This window comes from Desmodus rotundus, chromosome 3 (assembly GCF_022682495.2).
Source record: "Desmodus rotundus isolate HL8 chromosome 3, HLdesRot8A.1, whole genome shotgun sequence".
NCBI classification, from domain to species: domain Eukaryota; kingdom Metazoa; phylum Chordata; class Mammalia; order Chiroptera; family Phyllostomidae; genus Desmodus; species Desmodus rotundus.
In genome coordinates, this window is record NC_071389.1 from 111135467 (window position 1) to 111156118 (window position 20652).

General features: G+C 39.6%; 2 protein-coding genes and 1 pseudogene across 4 annotated transcripts in view; 2 read left to right on the forward strand and 1 right to left on the reverse strand.

The window, feature by feature from the left end:
* Positions 1-1323: 1323 nt before the first annotated feature.
* Positions 1324-1612, reverse strand: LOC112300983 (large ribosomal subunit protein eL43-like; annotated as a pseudogene).
* A 1450-nt stretch (positions 1613-3062) lies between these two features.
* The window catches only part of CCDC77 (coiled-coil domain containing 77), a 48014-nt gene continuing 30424 nt past the window's right edge, over positions 3063-20652 (forward strand). For 2 of the 3 annotated variants that reach the window (XM_024556182.4, XM_045197765.3), the window contains exons 1-5: positions 3063-3139; positions 6523-6577; positions 8493-8544; positions 11468-11711; positions 15208-15350. In XM_024556182.4, the coding sequence (XP_024411950.2) occupies positions 8507-8544; positions 11468-11711; positions 15208-15350 (425 nt within the window). In that variant the 5' untranslated portion in view covers positions 3063-3139; positions 6523-6577; positions 8493-8506. The remainder of the gene's footprint in view (positions 3140-6522; positions 6578-8492; positions 8545-11467; positions 11712-15207; positions 15351-20652) is intronic. The other variant, XM_045197798.3, reaches the window with a different exon arrangement.
* LOC112300867 (transcription elongation factor A protein-like 8) lies at positions 16734-17434 on the forward strand. The gene is given in 1 exon segment (XM_024556267.4): positions 16734-17434. A coding segment is annotated over 1 exon segment (309 nt). The 5' UTR covers positions 16734-16886; the 3' UTR covers positions 17196-17434.

The window sequence follows — 20652 nt, forward strand, 5'->3', positions numbered from 1 at the left end:
AAAAAGTAAACTAAGGGTGGGAGTAAAGAGTGTTAAGGGAGAATAGGTAGTCAGAGAAGGACTCAAGATTGATGACATTTGAATAGAAGCTGTACTATAAAAATACAATGACTAATTGGTACAAGAATATCAAAATAGAAGGGATTACTTCCAATCGAGGAGATGGTATTTGTGTTGGCCTTGGTAGCAATTTTATGAATGCTGATTCATGGAAAGGGTAAATCCAGATAAAAGGAATTGTATGAGACAAAGCTGAAAAGTGCATGCTACATTCAGAAAATAATCAGTTATCAATAATAATAGAAATAAGTGGAATCTGACTGTGGCAGTGTTTGAGTGGCACATTACTATTTGGACTTCATTCTCTGCTCTGTGGGGAATCACCAAAAGTTTATGAACATGAGTGTGACATGTCCAGAAGTGTGCTTTAAAAAAAATTGTAACCCAGGGTGTTGAATGTCTACCACTCATTCGGATTAGTAGGGAAAAAACCACAAGAAAGACCTAGTAGAACAGACATAGCCTTTATTACTTAAATTACAGGGAACACTGATGGTGGCAAGTCAGCTAAGTAGTACTGCGTTACCCCTACCATCCCTGTCCAAGACTCATTATAAGGGGTCCCAGACAAAGGCGGCATGGGTCCAAGTTACACAAAGTTTCATGTGGCCTAAAGTTATGTCATAATACATCAATGCTTATATTCAAAAAGAAAAGGTCGAGAAGCAGTCCAGCAAGAAACCAATCCCCTGGGGAGATAGGGAGGGAGCCACACATTGTCCCTTGGGACAATACACATTCCTTCTGGCCAGGGTCCCTCTGGCCAGCCTTCTATCACAGGGCTGGGATCTGGTGGGAGAGCCATGTCCAACATGATCCCACAAAAATAACATTCATTTATTTATCTATTTAATAGAATGGATTGAAGAAAGCAAAAACATTAGTTAGAAACTTATTGTAGACTTCTAGTAAAGATGGCAGCCTGGGTAAATATGCCTCCTCACACAACCACATCAAAATTAGAACTAAAATATAGATCAACCATCACTCAGAACCATCGGAAATCGAGTTGAACTGAAGTCTGACAAGTACAGAATTAAAGAAACCACAATCATCCAGACTGGTAGGAGAGCACAGATGTGGAATGGGCTGGTCCCATATCCACATGTAGTGGATAAAAATCCAGGAGGAATATCTTGAAAGTGAGGAGTTGCAGCCCCATATCAAGCCTCCCAGCCCAGGGTTCAAGTGCCACCAACTCATCCAATTGACAAGCTCCTGTGTCTTTATTATAGGCTAGAAATGTTTCAAATTGTGCAGATTCTACTGGTCTTACAATTCCCTCCGTCTTCTGGTGGTAGACTCTATTGTGACAACACAAGTGGAATTGTAGGTCTAGGCACCACCAGCTACTGTTTTTCATGCAGGAACCACAGTATCAGATCTCCACAGCTTGTCTCTTCATCTTGATTTTCCCACAGGAAGGGAAAGTGTACTTGGAAGGCCAAGTGTGCTAGCTGATTTCAATTTTCTTCCCCACTGTCTTTAGGGAGGCATCATAACTTGTCCCACAGTTACCAACGATTCCAACCTTCTTCGTGCATTTAGCCATGTCACTGCAAACTAGGTCGGAATCCAGAGAGTGGCCCACAGTTTTTGAAATCTGTGATGCTGCCATTGTTAATGGTTTCTGGCAAGGGTACACGTGTTGAAAACTTCTCTGACTATCCTCCTCTGGGCCATTTTGCTGTTCATGATATGAGACAGTTAGTTGCTATGGGTGTCATCAAAGCAGTGGACAAGACGGCAGCGGGAGCTGGCAAAGTCACCAAGTCTGCCCAGAAAGCTCAGAAGGCTAAATGAATCTTATCCCTGATACCTGCCACCTCAGTCTTAATCAGTGGTGGAAGGAAAGTCACTGAACTGTTTGTTCCAATTGGCCATTTAAGTTAAGAATAAAAGATGGGTTAATGATCACAATGCATCATATCACCTTCAGAAGGAAAAGACAATGTTTTATGGACCACTTGGTTTTCTTTTGTGTGTGGCAGTTTCTAAGTTACAAGCTTTTAAAATCAGTGATTTTTAGCGGGAACAACTTGACCAAAAATCTGTCACAAGATTTTGAGACTCCAAAGAAAGTTTAATAAGAAAAAAAATTTTTCCTTGTGGTAGTTCAAGTAAAAGGTAATGAGACCTGGAGCAGAAATAAATAGGAAGACATATATTTGAGAACAGGTATAAAGATAAAAACACCATGACTTGGTTTTTTTTAAAAAATGTGGGGGCCAAAAGAGAGATAACAATACTGAATCAAGGTGTCTGGGAAGATCTTGATGTGACTCACAGAGAAAAATCACAAAAGGGAAAAAAGGCAGGCTTAGGAAAAGATGACAAGTTTCTTTTGGACATCCTTAGGTCTTATATTAGCGAAGAGTCTAAGCTTTTCCGTACCAGTAGCTGCAGCTCTGGAACCTTGCTCTTCTGGAAAGATGAGACAACAATTGAGTTTTGAACTAGCTTATATTATTGAAGTCAATTTCTCACATCTCTCAGGAAAATAGAGTCGAGTCTGCTATCTAGCAAAAGTAGCCCCATTTATGTATTTATAGACACAATCCCCTGACTGTACAAATTGAACCACAGGCCCTGCCTTGGCTTAGAACACCAGGGCATTGAAGGAGAAACTTCTTATCTTCACCTTCTTGACATATTGTACATTACAACACAATAGTCCTGTGATTCTTTTCATGATTATCACTGCATTTCTGCATCATTTTTTATGTAAACAAAGTAGTTGAGCAAGCATAAACTGTGGGTGTCCAGAACTAATTCAGTTTGCCCCCAAGTATCATTCTTAGAGAACTGGGAGTCTGGTTACCTCTTCCGCCCAGAGAGCTGTGCGCAGAAATAAAACTACATTTCCCGACGATCTCTGCGCGGTAAGGCGCGAGCGTCGGCGAGCGGGAGCGGGGTGTGCCTCGGCGTGAATATCCTTCCTATTGGTGCGCAATCCAAAGGGCCAGGTAAACTGGGGGGCGATTGGACAGATTCGTGCACGTGCCGTCGCGCCGCAAGGCTCCTTGATTTAACTTTTGTTTTTCCGTTGGCTTCTGTGAGTCGGTGGCTTTAGAGTGGCGTGAGTATAGAATCTTGGGTTTCTGGGAAGGGACTAGGCAAGGGGTCTTGGGAAGGGAACCCTTGGTGAGGGAGGAATACCTGTGGAAGCAGTATGGAAGAGAGAGATGCGAGCCTGAAATAAGGGGGTGGAGGTTGGGGTCGTCAGGAGTGTTGGGGACCGGACGTGGAAAGTTACAATATGCAAAGGGAAAGGTTTCGGGGTGCTGGAACATTGGGGAGTTATAGCGACGAGGGAGTGGAGAACGAGATGAAACTGAAAAAAGGAGTACAGAACTAGGAGGTCCTGGAGATGGGTTCCGGTATTCCCCATGCCGCGCTAGTCTAATTAAGCCTCAATATCATTTAAATTAATGGAGGATAAAAAATACTTAACAGAGTTGTTGTGGGCGTAAATGTCAAAGTGCTAAGCAAATGTTAATTGTAAGTAGACAAGCTATAAAAAATATACCTAAACAAGGATATCGCAGAGAAGGAGGAATAGAAGCTAGTTGAAACCCGTTAATGTAACTCTAAGCAAGTACGTTGTTCTTTTGAGAGAGACAATAATGAGTAAGGCACAGCTGCTACCTGCAAGGAGCGTGCACTATCGTGGGAGAAATGATAGCAACAAAGAACTCCAATATGTACAAGTGCAGTTCTTTTGCACTTGTACGAAACAAGTGCAGTTTTTTTTTTAGAGCATTTTGATAGATAATTTTGGATGGAGAGACTCAGGAAAGAGATGAAGGAAGTAGCATTTGAGTTTTCATGTACAGAGGATTTAAGTGAACTTGTGAGAGTGGAGGGAGCTATGTTCCAGTTGTAGGAACAAAGGCATGGAGGCAAGAAAGTTATCAGCAACAGAAGGTATAGTTAGGGGAGTACAGGAAAATGGGGCAGGAGAGGTTTGGTCCTTAGATGGAAAGCAGTGACTTCTGAGTTTAATTTAATGCATTTGGCTATGAGGAGTTAGTGATGAATTTTATGACTTTTTTAAGAAGATGATCCAGGGGAGACCAGGGATGGGTAGAACAGTTAAGCCATTGTAATAGAGAGGTTAAGAGCTTAGGGAGATCCTGAATTAGCATGGTTATCATCGAGATAGAATATAGATAATTCTTACTGGGTTGGATGAGAGGGTCAGTAGAAATAATAATGAGCCCTGGCTGGTGTGGCTCAGTGGATTGGATGCCAGCCTGTGAACTGAAAGGTTGCTGGTTCTATTTCCAGTAAGGGCACATGCCTGGGTTGTGGGCCAGGTACCCAGTTGGGGACATGAGAGAGGCAACCAATCAATGTGTCTCCTGCACATCAATGTTTCTCTTCCCCTCTTTCTCCCTCCCTTCCCCTTTCTCTAAAAGTAAGTAAAATCTTTAAAAAAAAACAAAAAACAAACCAGACACAGTAATTAAATAATGAATTTAAGTTTCCAAGTCCATGTTGCTTGGAAGATGCTGAATTAGTACCTAAAATAGGAAAGTCAGAAGGAGCGTGTTCAGATAAAAAAGATGATGTATTAGATTTAGGAAGTATTAGTTTTGAGGTGCTAAAAAGAAATATATGTGGATTGAGTGATTTTTGTTGTTGTTGTTACACATTTCAAGCTCCAATGGGACAACAGCTGAAAATGTCCATTACATAGTTGGAAATTCAAGTCAGGAGATTAAAAGAGATCTGTTTGTTCTTTCAACAAGTAGTTAATTACTCTGTGCCAGGTAGTGTTTTAATGATAGAGGTAATTATAAAAGCAGTGAAAATGATGTTTCCAAAGAAGTGGATAGGGGAAGTAGTAAAGAAATTTGAGGACAGAACCTTTTGAACCAAGGGACTGACATTTTCAGTAAAAATAATAACCCATAGTTACTGAGTGCCTGTATGTGTCAAACCCTTTTATTCATTATTTCATTTAATCCTTACACTGACCTATAACATATATGCTCTTCTCCCCATTTTCTAAGAAGTAATGGAAGTTTAGAGAGGTTAAATAACTTACCTGAAGTCACACAGCTAATAAGGGACAGAGCTTTGACTCAAACTCAAGTCTGTTTGATTTCAGAACCCATGCTCTCAACTACAAACTCCCCATTTTTTAAAAGGATGGTCAACACTGACAAATTCAGCATACAAATCAAGGATGACTTGTTGGGTGGAAGATGGGAACCCAAAAGAGCAACTGAATGTATTAATTTGTATATCTGCTGACCAAGAACAGCAGTTTTAGTTCAGATGTTAGAGTAGAAGTCAAATTGTTGGAGATTATAAAACAAAATAAAAGTGAACGTAGGTAACTTTTAGTAGATGTGCAATAGTCTGTGAGAAGAAGGAGTGAGATTGCCTGTGAGGGAGAAGAGAGATTTCAGGTTGCTAGAAAGCTCTTTTAAAGTTCCAAATTACTCTTGCCCTGCCCCGTATGGCTCAGTTGATTGGAGCATTGTCCTGTACACCAAAAGGCCATGGGTTCAATGCCTGGTCAGAGCACATACCTGGGTCGTGGGTTCGGCCCTGGGTAGGGGTACATATGGGGAGGGGGACAACCAGTCAGTATTTCTCTTTCTGTGTCTCTCTCTCCCTCTCTCCCTCTCCCTCCTTCCCCATCTTTTCCTCCCCTTTCCTCTCTTTCCTCTCAAAAAAAAAAAATCAATGGGTGTATTCTTGGGTGAAGATTAAGAAAAAGTTCCAATTTACTCTTAAGTAGTTTTAGAACAGTGATATTTATCTTTAAGATGTCTCCCATATTCATAAAATGCAATGTTGTTTGACCATAAAAAGGAATTAAATACTGACACATGCTACAGCGTGGATGAACCTTGAAAACATTATGCTAAGTGCAAGAAGCCTGTCACAAAATACCACATATTATATGATTACATTCATATGAAAGTCCATAACAGGAAGATCTATAGAAACAGAAAGTACATTAGTAATTGCTTAGGGCAAGGGTAGGGTGGAGCACAGGGGTGATCGCTAAAGTATATAAGATTTGATTTTGAAATGATGAAAATGTACAATTTACTGTGGTGATGGTTGGATCTATCTGTGAATATATTAATCATTGAATTATACACTTTAAATGAGTGAATTGTATGGAATGTGAATTATATCTCAATAAAGCTGTTTATAAAAATGTCACTTATCCCTGACTACTGATGTGGCTGTTGTCTGAGTGTCATCCTGCAAGCCGAAAGGTCACCAGTATGATTCCTGGTCAGGGCACATGCCTAGGTTGTGGGTTTGGTCTCCCCTGTCAGAGTGCATACGAAAGGCAACCAGTCGGTGTTTCTCTTCCTCTCGTTCTCCCTCCCTTCCTCTCTCTCTAAAAACAATAAGCATGTCTTCAGGTAAGGATAAAAAAGTCACCTGTGATCTTACCATACCAACCTAATTACCATTTTTATTTTCCAGGTTATTTTCCATAAGAGGCAAATTGGCCTAATTTGGAGAAACTTTGTAGAAGGAGGTGAGTTTGAAGAAGGAAAATAGTCTTTTAACAAGAGAAGAAAGAGATGGCATATTTGAAGGGTTGGCTGGTAGAAGAAGGAAGATGGAATGACATAAGCAGAAACAGATTTTCTAGCTAGATTGGATAGTAGAAGAAAAAGATGTCTAATAGAGTCGAATTCATATTGAAGATTTGAAATTATTTATTATTATTATTTTTAAAAACATACTGAGCACCTACTATGAACCAGGCACTATTTCAGTTACTGCAGGTACAGCAGTGAACACAATAGATAAAAAGTGCCTGCCCTTAGTGCATTTCCACACTCCAGTGTGTTTTGACTTATTTTAAATAATCCCTTTAACTGCTGTGTTGAGAAGAGACTGCAGGGGATGGAGTTGAGAGTAGAAGCAGAGAAACCATTGTTGTCATCCAGGCAAGAGATTATAGTGTGTTCAACCAGGTCATTCTTAACATGAGTGGTTGTCAGACTTTAAATTTGTTGGTGGTAAGGCCTGTAGGACTTGCTAATGGATTGAGACAAAGAGAGGCGTGAAATTTCTCTAAGTTTGTTCTCCTAAACGACTGAGAGAATGGTGTGAGTAATTACTGGGACGTGGAGTTCAGAGAGAAGGTGAGGTTTGGGGGTAGGAGGTATATATCAGGAGGTTGGTTTTGGAATTGGTAAGCTTGTGAGACCTGTTGGGCGTCTAAGTGAAGACATGGAGTATGTGTGAGCCTAGAGTGGAGGGCAGAGGAAGGACTGGAGGTGTACACTTGAAAACCATGAGACTTCATGAATTCACTGAAGCAATAAGTATAGATAAAGACAAGGAAGAAGTGGCAGTGACTAAAAGTTAATGACCTGAGGAAGGAGAACCAGGAATGTGTGGTGTCCTGGAAGCCATATGAGAAAGGTTTCAAGGAGTTGGAGAGACGCACTCTGGAGTTCCTAGCAGGAAAATGGTTATAGGATGAACAATAGTGATTATCTCCTCTGTTTTTCAAAAAATTTTCCCCAAGGACTGAAGATTATAAACAGATATATTATAGGTAGAACACAAGAACAGGACATCACATCATCTCTTGACTGGCTCAAAATCGGAGTGGATTGACAAAGCCTGCTTGATAAGAAAGCTTTCCCCAAAGCTACTTAAAAAAAACTCTCTCCCCTTCTCCTCTTTCCCCTTTGCCCTCTCCCCTCCTCCCTCTCTTCCCCTTCTCCAAGATCTATCTCATCAGCACACAGTACCTTTCCCATTCCCCTCTTCTTTCCTCAGATGCCTTATGTTTGCCTTTCTTGCTCCTAAGCCCCAAGGGCCCTTCTTTTGCTTCTGTGGCTTGTTTCCTGAGTCTGTGCTCACTACTGCTACCTCTGTAACTTTCTAAATATGCTTTCTCTAAAAAAAAAAAAATGAAGATTGTGAATGGACCTTTTAAATTTATAAGTAATATTTTTCCTTTCTCTAAAATAAAACAGTAGATACAAAATAAAGACAATATCAGTGGCTTTGTATTTATCTTATAATTTAGCATAATGGGCCCTCTACCTTAATTTCCACTTATTATCTCTTGCTTATTAGAAACTTTGTGCGTCTCCCTCTCTTCCAATTTCAGCAGAAGGAATGTTTTTGTGTTGTTGCAGATAACTGTCATACTAAGGAGGGTTTTCTTTTTGTGTTTATCCATCCAAATATTAAATGCAATTCTGATTTTATTTGAAAATAATAATGACAGAGACTACCATATGAAAATTCAAAAGTCATACAATCCTAGTACAGGATTCAGAACTACTTTAACAAACAGTACTACATTTTAAAACATCACACTCTCACCAGCAGGCACATGTAAGATTGGAAAGGGACCAGTCTGTATGTTCTACTGTTTTGTTCTGTTCCTGCCCTCTCATTCTGAATTTTTGTATGTTTGACAGGTGAAAAAGACAGAATGAACTTTACCCCGACACATACCCCTGTCTGCAGAAAGTAAGATATTTGCTTATATTTTGAGTTGTTAAAGAATCAAGACTTCTATTAACCAATGTCACCCCAAAAATATAATTTAAAAAAAAAAGAACCAAGACTTCTATAACCTTAGTGCAAGTTAGCTTATACTTCCACACTCTGGATTTGAACCATATTAGACTCATTACTCTTTTCTTACTACATGGAATTTAGATTAAAAACAAGGACATACTAAATGGTAATACCAGAATCCAGACAGATTGAGTGGACCTAGTACAGTGATAGTGCATCCTGGATTACAGAGGAAATAATATACAAAGGGGACTTGGAATTCTGGTTCTGCCATCACCTTGCTGCCTCATCCTTATTGCCACAATGCTCATCTGCAAAATCTCAGAAATATCTCTTAGTTCGTCTACTAACCTATTTCCCATGGTTGTTATAAGGCAACCCCCTTGGAAAACATGAAACATTGGGTAAAATAGTATTTCTGTCACGAGCTTTAATGATTGAGACAATATTAGATTTTTTTCTTCATGTTTGCTGAAAGTACATTTTAATATCTCTTCTATACATGCTTGCTTATTAAAAGTGGTGACCATAACCTTCTTTAACTACAGCTCTTGGGTTCTGGTATACCAAGTTTCTTGACTGCTATCCATTTTGTTACCCAGTAAATTGCACTCAGTTAGACAAAATGAATTAATTTTCACATGAGGGTTTCTTCAATTCTGCATCATTTATTTCCTAACTTTCATTGTTTTTAGCTTTAAAACACTTCTTGTCCAGCCTTTGATTACCTTTAAATCTTGTGTAGTCTTGGTCTGTGTAATACAGATGTCTGCAGTGCTAGAGATTACGATCTGTTGTGGTTTTGTAGTAATTTGGCTATATTTTCTAATGCTGACTCTTATGTAATGTTACTATGAACATTTTCTTACGTGTCACCTTATGCATACATGCATGAGTTTCTCTAGAATAAGAGGAATTGGAATTTTACTAGATTCTGCCAATTTGTCTTTAGTTTCACCAACTTACACTTCACCAACAATATAATTGTTTCTGTTGGTGTATGTCTTATGATATTAAACTTTCTGTTGCTATCTGGCTTTATTTTATATTTCATTTTTTTAAAATGAATTTTAGACTCCCGGCCAAGAGAGAGGTGTAGGTAGTTGCACTTTGTCTGCTATTACAACAACCAAAAGAAGGAAAACAACAAATTCAAAAAGAATTCAGAGAGCTGAGCAAGCAGTATTGTTCCCTTTCTGACCACTTCCCCAAATATAGCGCCACAATGCAGCAACCTCGGTTGCCCTGCCCTGGTGTATACCTAAGGCTCCACCTCTACAACATATCAGGTGCCAGGAGACAAAAAATAATATGGCCTAAATGAAAGAAAGATCAGTTTCAAAAATAGATATAAGCAATGAAGAGATAGCCAACCTATCAGATGCAGAGTTCAAAACACTGGTTATCAGGATGCTCACAGAAATGGTTGAGTATGGTCACAAAATAGAGGTAAAAGTGAAGGTTATGCAAGTGAAATAAAAAATATATAGGGAACCAACAGTGGAGGGAAAGAAACTAGGACTCAAATCAATGATGTGGAGCAGAAGGAAGAAATAAAAACCAACTGGAACAGAATGAAGAAACAATTCAAAAAACTGAGGAGAGGCTTAGGAACCTCCAGGACATCTTTAAATGTTCCAACATCTGATTCATATGGGTGCCAGAAGGAGAAGAGGAAGAACAAGAAGTTGAAAACTTACTTGAAAAAATAATGAAGGAGAACTTCTCTAATCCGGCAAAGGAAATAGACTTCCAGGAAGTCCAGGAAGCTCAGAGAGTCCCAAAGAAGCTGGACCCAAGGAGGAACACACCAAGGCACATCATAGTTACATTACCGAAGATTAAAAGATAAGGAGAGAATCTTAAAAGCAAGAGAAGACGAGACAGTCACCTACAGAGGAGTTCCTATAAGACTCATCAGCTGATTTATCAAAAGAAAACTTACAGGCAAGAAGGGGCTGGAAAGAAGTATTCAAAGTCATGAAAGGCAAGGGCCTACATCCAAGATTACTCTACCCAGCAAAGCTCTCATTTAGAATGGAAGGGCAGATAAAGTGCTTCTCAGATAAGGTCAAGTTAAAGGAGTTCATCATTACCAAGTCTTTATTATATGAAATGTTAAAGGGACTTACCTTAGAAAAAGAAGGTGATCAAAAATATGAACAGTAAGATGACAACAAACTTGCAACTACCAACAACTGAACATAAACACAAAAACAAACTAAGCAAGTAGAACAGGAACAGAATCACAGAAATGGAGATCACATGGAGGATTATCAGGGAGGGCAGGGGGGGCGGAGAATGGGGGGAAAGGTACAGGAAATAAGCATAAATGGTAGGTAGAAAATAGACAGGGGGAAGTTAAGAATAGTATAGGAAATGGAGAAGCCCAAGAACTTACGTGTATGACCCATGGACATGAACTAAGGGGTGGAGGTGCAAGATGGAGGGGAATAAAGGAGAGGGAAAGAATGGGACAATTGTAATAACATAATCAATAAAATATATTTAAAAAGAAAATGAATTTTAAAATTCATTAATTTTCCTCACTTTAAGAACATAAACCTCACCCTGGCTGAGTGGCTCAGTTAGTTGGAGCGTCATCCCATACACCAGAAAGTCGCAGGTTCAATCCTTGTTCAGAGCACACACCTAGGTTGCATGTTCAGTCTCCAGTAGGGGCACGTATAGGAGGCAACCAACTGGTGTTTCTCTCTCTCCCCCCTCTTCCCCTTCCTCTCTCTCTAAGATCAATAAACATCCTTGGGTGAGGATTTTTAAGAAAGAACATAAACCTCTTTTTTAGTTAAAAAATTATGTTTCATAAACACTTAGACAATTTAATGAATATGTCCTTTCTAATTTCATATAGGCTGACAACTGTTTCCAAACATGGTTCTGCATGTGGCCTCAGTGGTTCTGCCAAGTGGAAGGGAGTGTCTTTTTCAGATTCATTGGAGTCAACTCCTTTGCCTTCCATTGAAGATCGTCTGGCCGTTCTCTGCCCTTCTCAGGAGCTTCTGGAGTATTATCAAAAGAAGATGGCTGAGTGTGAGGCAGAAAATGAGGATTTGTTGAAGAAACTGGAGCTATACAAAGAAGCTTGTGAAGGACAGGTAACAAAAAAGATGATGCATGCCCTTTTAGGACTCTGATTAAGTCTGTTCATGATGAGAGAAGACCTAGAAATGCCATCTTGTATCACAAGCAGATATTTTTTGATTACCTTCTACCCCAGCCTAACTATCTCCCTTTGGGTCCCTCATTAGATCAAAGCCCACCCAAACTGCTCCACCTCTAAAATCTTAAACTCTTATGCCTCAGTGTCTCTTATACTTTTAGTTCTTTCACCTCCATACACCTGACTTCATTATTACCTCCATGGCTTCTTGACTTTTCAGTTTTCCAAATGTTGCATGTCAGTTTCTGACATTTTGTCCTTTCTAACCTGAACCCCATCACACTTCACTTTGATGATAACTATACTGCCTGCGCATGACTCCTTGCCTATTCTTTTGCACCACTTGCCTAGCAAAAACCCTAGCTGTGCTTGAATTCTTTTCTGGAGCAGGGTTTCTCAGCCTTGGCACTGTCGACATCTTGGGCTTTGTAATTCTTTATTCTGGGGTCTATCCTATGAATCGTAGGACGTTTAGCAGCATCCTTGGCCTCTACTTACTAGATACCAGCGGCACACACACACACACACACACCCACACACACACCCTCACCCCCACCCTGAGTTGTGACCATCAAAAGTACCTTCAGACATAGCCAAATTTCTCCTCAGGGTACAGGCAGAATTGCCCCTAGGTCACGAATCATCACAGAATAAATTCATGGTAAATAAATTCTTCTGTATCCTCAGTTACTCTACAGCAATTAACTTACCTACCCCTTATGTACCCCTAGTCAGTTTCTTCTCCCTTCCTGTCTGTGTTGTACCTTCCCTGCTCTCTTGCAGCCTGCAGCCCTGTCTTAGTGGTCGCTCGCCAGGCAGCCTTGCTTTCTGGTTCACAGGGGAAAACCAGCTATCATGCATTACGCCTTCCTGCCCATCCACACGGTCACCTACACCTGTGCCCATCTCTGTTCTTATCGCTTCAGGGACAAGATGTCACTCCCTCTTCAAGCTGAATTGATCATCTCTCTCCCTGGCCCCCATCCCTTTTTCCTCCTAAGAAACCCTTCATCATTGCTCTTCTCTTTGTGTTCTGTTTTCAACCTTTTGCTTAACGTGGGCTTTTTCTCCTCAGTACTGTCTGCACCTGATTCCTTGCTTATTCTTTTGCTCCACTTCCATAGCAAATCTTTCGTAGCGATCAAGTCTTTCCTGACTTTTGTTAAAAAAAAACAAAACACTGTTCTTGAGTTGCGCTTCCCCCTCTAACTACGCTCTTACGTAGGTAGCTCGCTCTTTTCCTAGCCCCACTTCCAGAATAGTTTGACATTATCACCCATTCATGACTCTGTAACTGCGGTTAGGCCTCTCTCCTTACTCTGCCACTGAAACTACTCATGTGGTCCCTAGTTTTCAGTTGCCAAAATGATCTCCTGTTTGTGATCTTTGCAGTATCTGTCACTATTGACCTCTGCTTTCTGAAAACTCTCTTCCTTTCTTAATTTCTATGTCATTTTTCTTTCCCGGTTTTTACCTCATCTCTCAGTCTCCATTACCAATTCCCCTTCCTTAATCTTAAATGTCAGCGTTCTTGCAGATTGCATTATAAATGATCGTATTTTTATCCATACTACTACATATGGAATAATAGCATCTAAAATAGCTAACACTGACTCCTTTCTCTTAAGCTCTGTGTTCATATGTTTATATCTGAACTAACCTTCCTTTTTCAGCTCTACCCACACATACACATACACCACTACCATTTTCCTTCCCTCGATTTCTTTTTATTATTATTATTTATTTATTTTAGAGGGAGGGAGAGAGAGAGAAACATCAATTGGTTGCCTCTGCCTTCTGCAAGTGCCCCGATAGGGGCAGAGCTCACAGTCGGCAACCCAGGCATGTGCCTTGAACGAGAGTTGAACTGGAGACCTTTTGGTTTGCAGGACAACGCTCAACCAGTTGACCCACGCTGGCTAGGGTCCTCCCTCAATTTCTTATCTCTTAATTATTTTCTTTATTCTGTGTCTTACTATAATTCTGCCCAGCCCCTACATTCAGTCACTTAGTAAGTTCTATTGATTCTGCTTCCTAAATATCCCTTAATCCATTCCAACATCTCCATCTCATTGCCTCAGCACTAGTTCAAGCTCTTGTTATGTCACCTGCATTGTTATAATATCCTTCTTAACCAGTGTCCAGCCTCCAGTCTCATACCTCTTCATAATTGCCTCTTGTTTTTCACTCCAGTAACACTGAAATACTTGTAGTTGTCCAAACATTTAGGACTCTTCAATGGTTTTGTATTTACTGTTCTCTTTCCTGAGAGTACTCACTTTTATCTTGTCCTTAGCAGTCTTCATCTTTCAAGTTTCAACTTTAATTTTATTTTTTAGAGGGGAAGGGAGAGAGAAAGAGGGCAAGAAACATCAATGTGTGGTTGCCTCTCTCACGCCCCCACGCTGGGGACCTGGCCCACAACCCAGGCGTGTGCCCTGACTGGGAATTGAACCGGTGACCCTTTGATTCATAGGCCAGTGCTCAACCACTGAGCCGCACAGCCAGGGCTCAACTTTTATTTTTAAGATTTTATTTATTTTAGAGAGAAGGGAAAGTATGGAGAAAAAGAAGGCAAAAAAGATTGATCAGTTGCCTCTTGCACGCCCCCCATCAGAGACCAGACCCAAAACCCAGGTATGTGCCTTGACTGAAAATCAAACTGGTGACCCACACTGGTCAGGGCTCAACTTTCAACTTTTTGATGGTGGTCTCTGACTTCCCAAAAAAGCTTCAGAGATTTTACTCTAGTCGTACTTTTCCCTCTACCATTTTACCAGATATGTTCCTCTGTTAAATAATTATTTTATTTAATCGTTTGCATGTCTGTCTCTTCACAAAATTCCTTACTTAGCTCTAGGAAGAAAACATAAGTTTGCATCTTTATCTTTCAAAATGTCATAATGCTTATTGAATAGAAAGCATTTTTTAAAAACTATATAAAGAACAGGTGAATCAGGTGGCATTCTGGGTTCTGTAGTCTGTGAAAGATAGGAGAGCTTTGTATGGAAACACTCACTTTGTAGATTTAAACTCAAGTCTATATACAACTTACTATGTCATTTGAAGTCTGTATTGGCAAAACCATTCACATTGTAGTATTTCTATGTGCACTGTCACTTCCATATACAAGAGATACTCCTATGAAGCTCAGTCTCTTCTTTTTTTTTTTCATTTTTTTAGTTTAAGATTTTATTTATTTTTAGAGAGAGGGGAAGGGAGGGTGAAAGAGAGAGAGAGAAACATCGATGTGCAAGAGATACATCGATCAGTTGCTTCTTGCATGCCCCCAACTGGGTACCTGGCCTGCAACCTAGGCATGTGTCCTCACTGGGAATTAAACCAGCCACCCGAAAAGCTGGCACTCAATCCACTGAGCACCACCAGCCAGAGCTCAGTCTCTTTTCAATGACTTTTTTTTTTTTCTTCAGCACAAACTAGAATGGGATTTGCAGCAGAGGGAGGAAGAGATTGCTGAATTGCAGAAAGCTCTGAGTGATATGCAAGTCTGCCTCTTCCAGGAACGAGAACATGTTTTGCGCCTCTACTCAGAAAATGACCGACTGAGAATCAGGTAACAAGTAGGAGAAGGGAAATGTGGAAGTTATATTTCTAAATTACACTAAACAAGATAAGTTTCTCTGTGGTAATTCTCTTAGGTTGTATTTCCCAGGAAAAACACTCGGGAGATGGAGATTTTCCTGTGGGATAGTTAGTAGTGAAACTCTCAAGAATAATATCTGTGAGCAGACTTGAGCAGGGGAAGAATTTTAAGTGTGATACAGTGGTAACAGAGGCTTTAGCCAACCCTACAGGGGAAAAGGAATCACACTTTTACACCTGCACTATGATCGGTCATCTGATGTAGGCTGCCACTAGGGAGGGGGTGTAAACTTGGGAGAGGCAGCCCCTTTCAGCCAAAGACAATTCCTGAAGAAGGACTCAACAACTGAGGGATACGCGTCTTGGTCCTAAAGGTGGCATCTGAGCAGTGTTCCACAGTTTCCACTGTAGTATACGTTTTTAAAAAATAACTTTTTGTTTTTCAATTACAATTGACCTACAATATCATTTTAGTTTCATGTGTACAACCCAGTGATTAGACATTTATGTAATTTATGAAGTGATCACCCCAATAAAATTAGTACCTACCTGGCACCATAGTTATTACAATATTATTGACTGTATTTCCTATGCTGTACTTTACATCCCATGACTGTTCTGTAACTACCAAGTTGTAATACGTCTCAATCCCTTCCTCTTGCTCCCATCCCCCAATTCCCGCCCATCTGGCAATCATCAAAATGTTCTCTTATCTACAAATCTGTTTCTATTCTGCTCTTTGTTTATTTTATTCTTTAGATTCCACATATAAGTGAGATTATATAGCACCTCTCTTTCTCTGTCTGACCTATTTCACTCTGCAGAGTACCCTCTAGGTCCATCCATGTTGTTGTAGATGGCAAGATTTCATTCTTTTTTATGGCTGAGCCATATTCCATTGTATATAGACATCACTTCTTCTTTATCCACTCATCTATTGATGGACACTTAGGTTGCTTCCGTATCTTAGGTATTGTAAATAATGCTGCAGTGAACATATGGATGCACATGTCTTTTCAATTCAGTGTTTAGGGTTTCTTTGCAAAAAATCCAGAAGTGGAATTGCTGGGTCCTTTTCTTATTACAGTCTTTTTTTTAAAGATCTCATTTATTTATTTGTAGAGAGGGGAAGTGGGAGAGAGAGGGAGAGAAACATCAATGTGTGAGAGAAACATTGACGTGCAAGAGAATCATCAATCAGTTGGCTTCTTGCAGGCCCCCAACTCGGGACCTGCCCTACAACCCAGGCGTGTGCTCTGAGCAGTAATCACACCAGCGACCTTCCAGTTTGTGGGACCATGCCCGACCCGCTGAACCACACCAGCCCAGGCTTTTCTTTGTTTTGAAGTCTATCTTGATTTCCCTTTGCTGGAGGAGTACAGTGCTCTGGGTCCTTTCAGGACTCTTCGTCTTTGGGGAGTGACACAAATCGAGGGAAGAAGGAGAAATTCCCTGGATCCCTACAGGATAATTTATTCAAAAAGGGAATAATAGAAAAATACTCAACATGCAAAAGTCTTCTGAAGAAAGTGAAGGAAAACCACAGAACATGCCAAAGGCTGAGGAAGACCATCTTTCAGAAGATGTACCACAGGTGGCAGAAGGAAACTTTAGGAACGGGCTGACTCAACCTGTCCAGGGATTTAAAGAGGACAGTCCAGTTAGGCATTTGGACCCTGAAGAAATGCTAAGAGGAGTAGATGAGTTGAAAAGGCTTAGGGAAGAAATATGAAGAGTAAGAAACAAGTTTGTGATGATGCATGGGAAGCAAAGACATTCATGCAGATGTCCTTACCCTGTGTGCTTTAGGCCTTGAATTCTATTTTTTTAATCTGATAGTAAAATCTGGCCCCTGCTTTCTTTCTGTTAGCATTTCCTGATGTATCTTTTACCTTTGTTTTACTTTTAATCACCTGGTGGAATTTTGTTTTAGGTAGTTTCCTTGTTACCAGTATCTTACTGGATTTCGTATTTTGACTCATTCTCCAGGTCCATTTTTCAGTTGGGAAGTTTCACACAAATGCATAAAGATATGTTCATTCCATATTATACAGTAAAACATAACAAGTTACAAAACAGCATATTTAGTATCAGCTCACATTATATATGATAAAAATCCCAAATAGTGTGTGTGGGTATCTTATATATATACATACATCAAAAACAACTGCTTATTTCTGTGTGGTGTGAGTTTTCTTTCTGTTTATATGTAATTCTTAAGGAACAAGTGTCAAAGAATTAAATTTGTTTAAATAAGAGAGTCAAGTAATTTGTAACCAGCTTACAAGGACAATGGGGGCATCTAAACTCTTGATGAAATAACTATTAAAATGCAAACATCCAATCATCTCTGGATCTCCCAGCCAGAGGAATAAAACTGACAATTATTGCAGGAAAAAAAAAAAAAGAGTCTATCTTTTCTGATATAAGTATTGCTACTCTAACTTTTATTTGTTCTTGATTTTTTTGTTTCCTTCTTCACGAAATAACGTTTTTTATTCCTTTAGTTTCAGTGTATGTGTATCTTTCGATCTGAAGTCTTTTGTAGACAGTGTATTAAGGGTCTTGTTTTCTTATGCATTCAGCCACCATATGTCTCTCTTTTATTTTTTTTAAAATGTTATTGTTGTTAAAGTATGGTTCCCTGCCTTTTCCCCCCACCCCAGCCTAACCCGCAGCCCTCCCCACCTGCCTCCCCTCTCCACCCCCTCCCCCCTTGTTATTGTCTATGTGTCCTTTATAATTGTTCCTACAAGCCCTTCTCCCTTTTCCCCTGAAATTCCCTCCCCTCTCCCCTCTGGTCACTGTCAACCTGTTCTCAATTTCAGTGTCTTTGGTTATATTTTGCTTGTTTGTTTGTTTTGTTGGTTAGGTTCCTGTTAAAGGTGAGATCATATGGCATTTGTCTTTCGCCGCCTTGCTTATTTCACTTAGCATAATGCTCTCCAGTTCCATCCATGGTGTTGCAAAGGGTAGGAGCTCCTTTCTTTCTGCTGCATAGAATTCCATTGTGTAAATGTACCATAATTTTTTGATCCATTCATTTACTGATGGGCACTTAGGGTGCTTCCAGCACTTGGCTATTATAAATTGTGCTGCTATGAACATTGGGGTGCATAGGTTCTTCTGGATTGATGTTTCAGGGTTCTTAGGATATAATCCTAGCAGTGGAATTGCTGGGTCAAAAGGCAGATCCATTTTTAGTTTTCTGAGGAAATTACATACTGTTTTCCATAGTAGTTGCTCCAGTCCGCATTCCCACCAACAGTGCACTAGGGTTCCCTTTTCTCCACAACCTCTCCAACACTTGCTGTTTCTTGCTTTGTTTATGATGGCCTTTCTGACTGGTGTGAGGTGGTATCTCATTGTGGTTTTAATTTGCATCTCTCTGATAGCTAGTGATACTGAGCATCTTTTCATACATCTCTGGACCCTCTGAATGTCCTCCTTGGAGAAGTGTCTGTTCAAGTCCTATGCCCATTTTTTAATTGGGTTGCTTGTCTTCTTAGAGTGGAGTCATGTGAGTTCTTTATATATTTTGGAGATTAAACCCTTCTCTGAGGTATCAATTAAACCCTTCTCCGAGGTATCATTGGCAAATATGTTTTCCCATACAGTTGGTTCTCTTTTAATTTTAATACTGTTTTCTTTAGCCATGCAGAAGCTTTTTATTTTGACAAGATCCCATTTGTTTGTTCTTTCCTTTATGTCCCTTGCTTTAGGGGACATATCTGTGAAGATGTTGCTGCATGGAATGTCTGAGATTTTCCTGCCAATGTTTTCCTCTAGGACTTTAATGGTGTCACAACTTATATTTAAGTCTTTTATCCACCTTGAATATATTTTTGTGTATAGTGTAAGTTGGTGCTCAAGTTTCATTTTTTTACGTGTAGCTGTCCAGATCTCCCAACACCATTTGTTGAAGAAGCTATTTTTACTCCATTTTATACTGCTTCCCCTTTGTCAAAAATTAATTGACTGTGGACACTTGGGTTTATTTCTGGGCTCTCTGTTCTGTTCCATTGGTCTATCTGTCTGTTTTTATGCCAGTACCAGGCTGTTTGGATTACAGTGGCCTTGTAATACAGTTTGATATCAGGTATTGTAATCCCTCCTACTTTGTTCTTCTTTCTCAAAATTGAAGCAGCTATTCAGGGTCGTTTATGGTTCCATATAAATTTTTGAAGTGTTTGTTCTATATCTGTGGAATATGTCATTGGTACTTTAATAGGTATTACATTGAATCTATAAATTGCTTTGGGTAGTATGGACATTTTGATGATGTTAATACTTCCAGTCCATGAACACGTTATATGTTTCCATTTGTTTGTGTTTTCCTTGATTTCTTTCTTCAGTGTTGTGTAGTTTTCTGAGTACAGGTCTTTTACCTCCTTGGTTAGGTTTATTTCTAGGTATTTTATTTTTCTTGTTGTTATATCAAATGGGATTTTTTTTCCTGATTTCTGCTTCTGATGTTTCACTGTTGGTATACAAAAATACCTTTGATTTCTGGATATTGATTTGTATCTGCTCTTTTGCCTAATTCGTTTATTAGGTCGAGCAGTTTTTTGGTGGAGTCTGTAGGATTTTCTATATACACTATCATGTTATCTGCAAACAATGACAGTTTTGTTTCCTCCTTTCCAATTTGGATGCTTTTTGTTTCCTTTTCTTGTCTGATTGCTGTGGCTAAAACTTCCAATACTATGTTGAATAGAAGTGGTGAAAGTGGATAGCCTTGTCTTGTTCCGGATCTTAGTGGGAAAGATTTTAGTTTTTGCCTATTGAGTATGATGTTGGCTGTAGGTCTCTCATATATGGCCTTTATTATGTTGAGGAATGCTCCCTCTATTCCCACTTTGCTGAGTGTTTTTATCATAAATGGGTGCTGTACCTTATCAAATGCTTTTTCTGCATCTATTGATATGATCATGTGATTTTTGTCTTTGCTTTTGTTTATGTGATATATTACGTTTATTGATTTCCGAATATTATACCGTCCTTGCATCCCTGGGATGAATCCCACTTGATCATGGTGTATGATCTCTTTAATGTATTGCTGGATGCGGTTTGCCAATATTTTGTTGAGGATTTTAGGGTCTGTGTTCATCAGTGATATTGGCCTAAAGTTTTCTTTCTTCGTTGTGTCTTTATCTGGTTTTGGGATTAGGGTGATGCTAGCTTTATAAAAAGAGTTTGGTAGTCTTCCATCTTTTGGATTTTTTGGAATAGTCTGTGAAGGATAGGGGTTAGGTCTTTAAATGCTTTGTAGA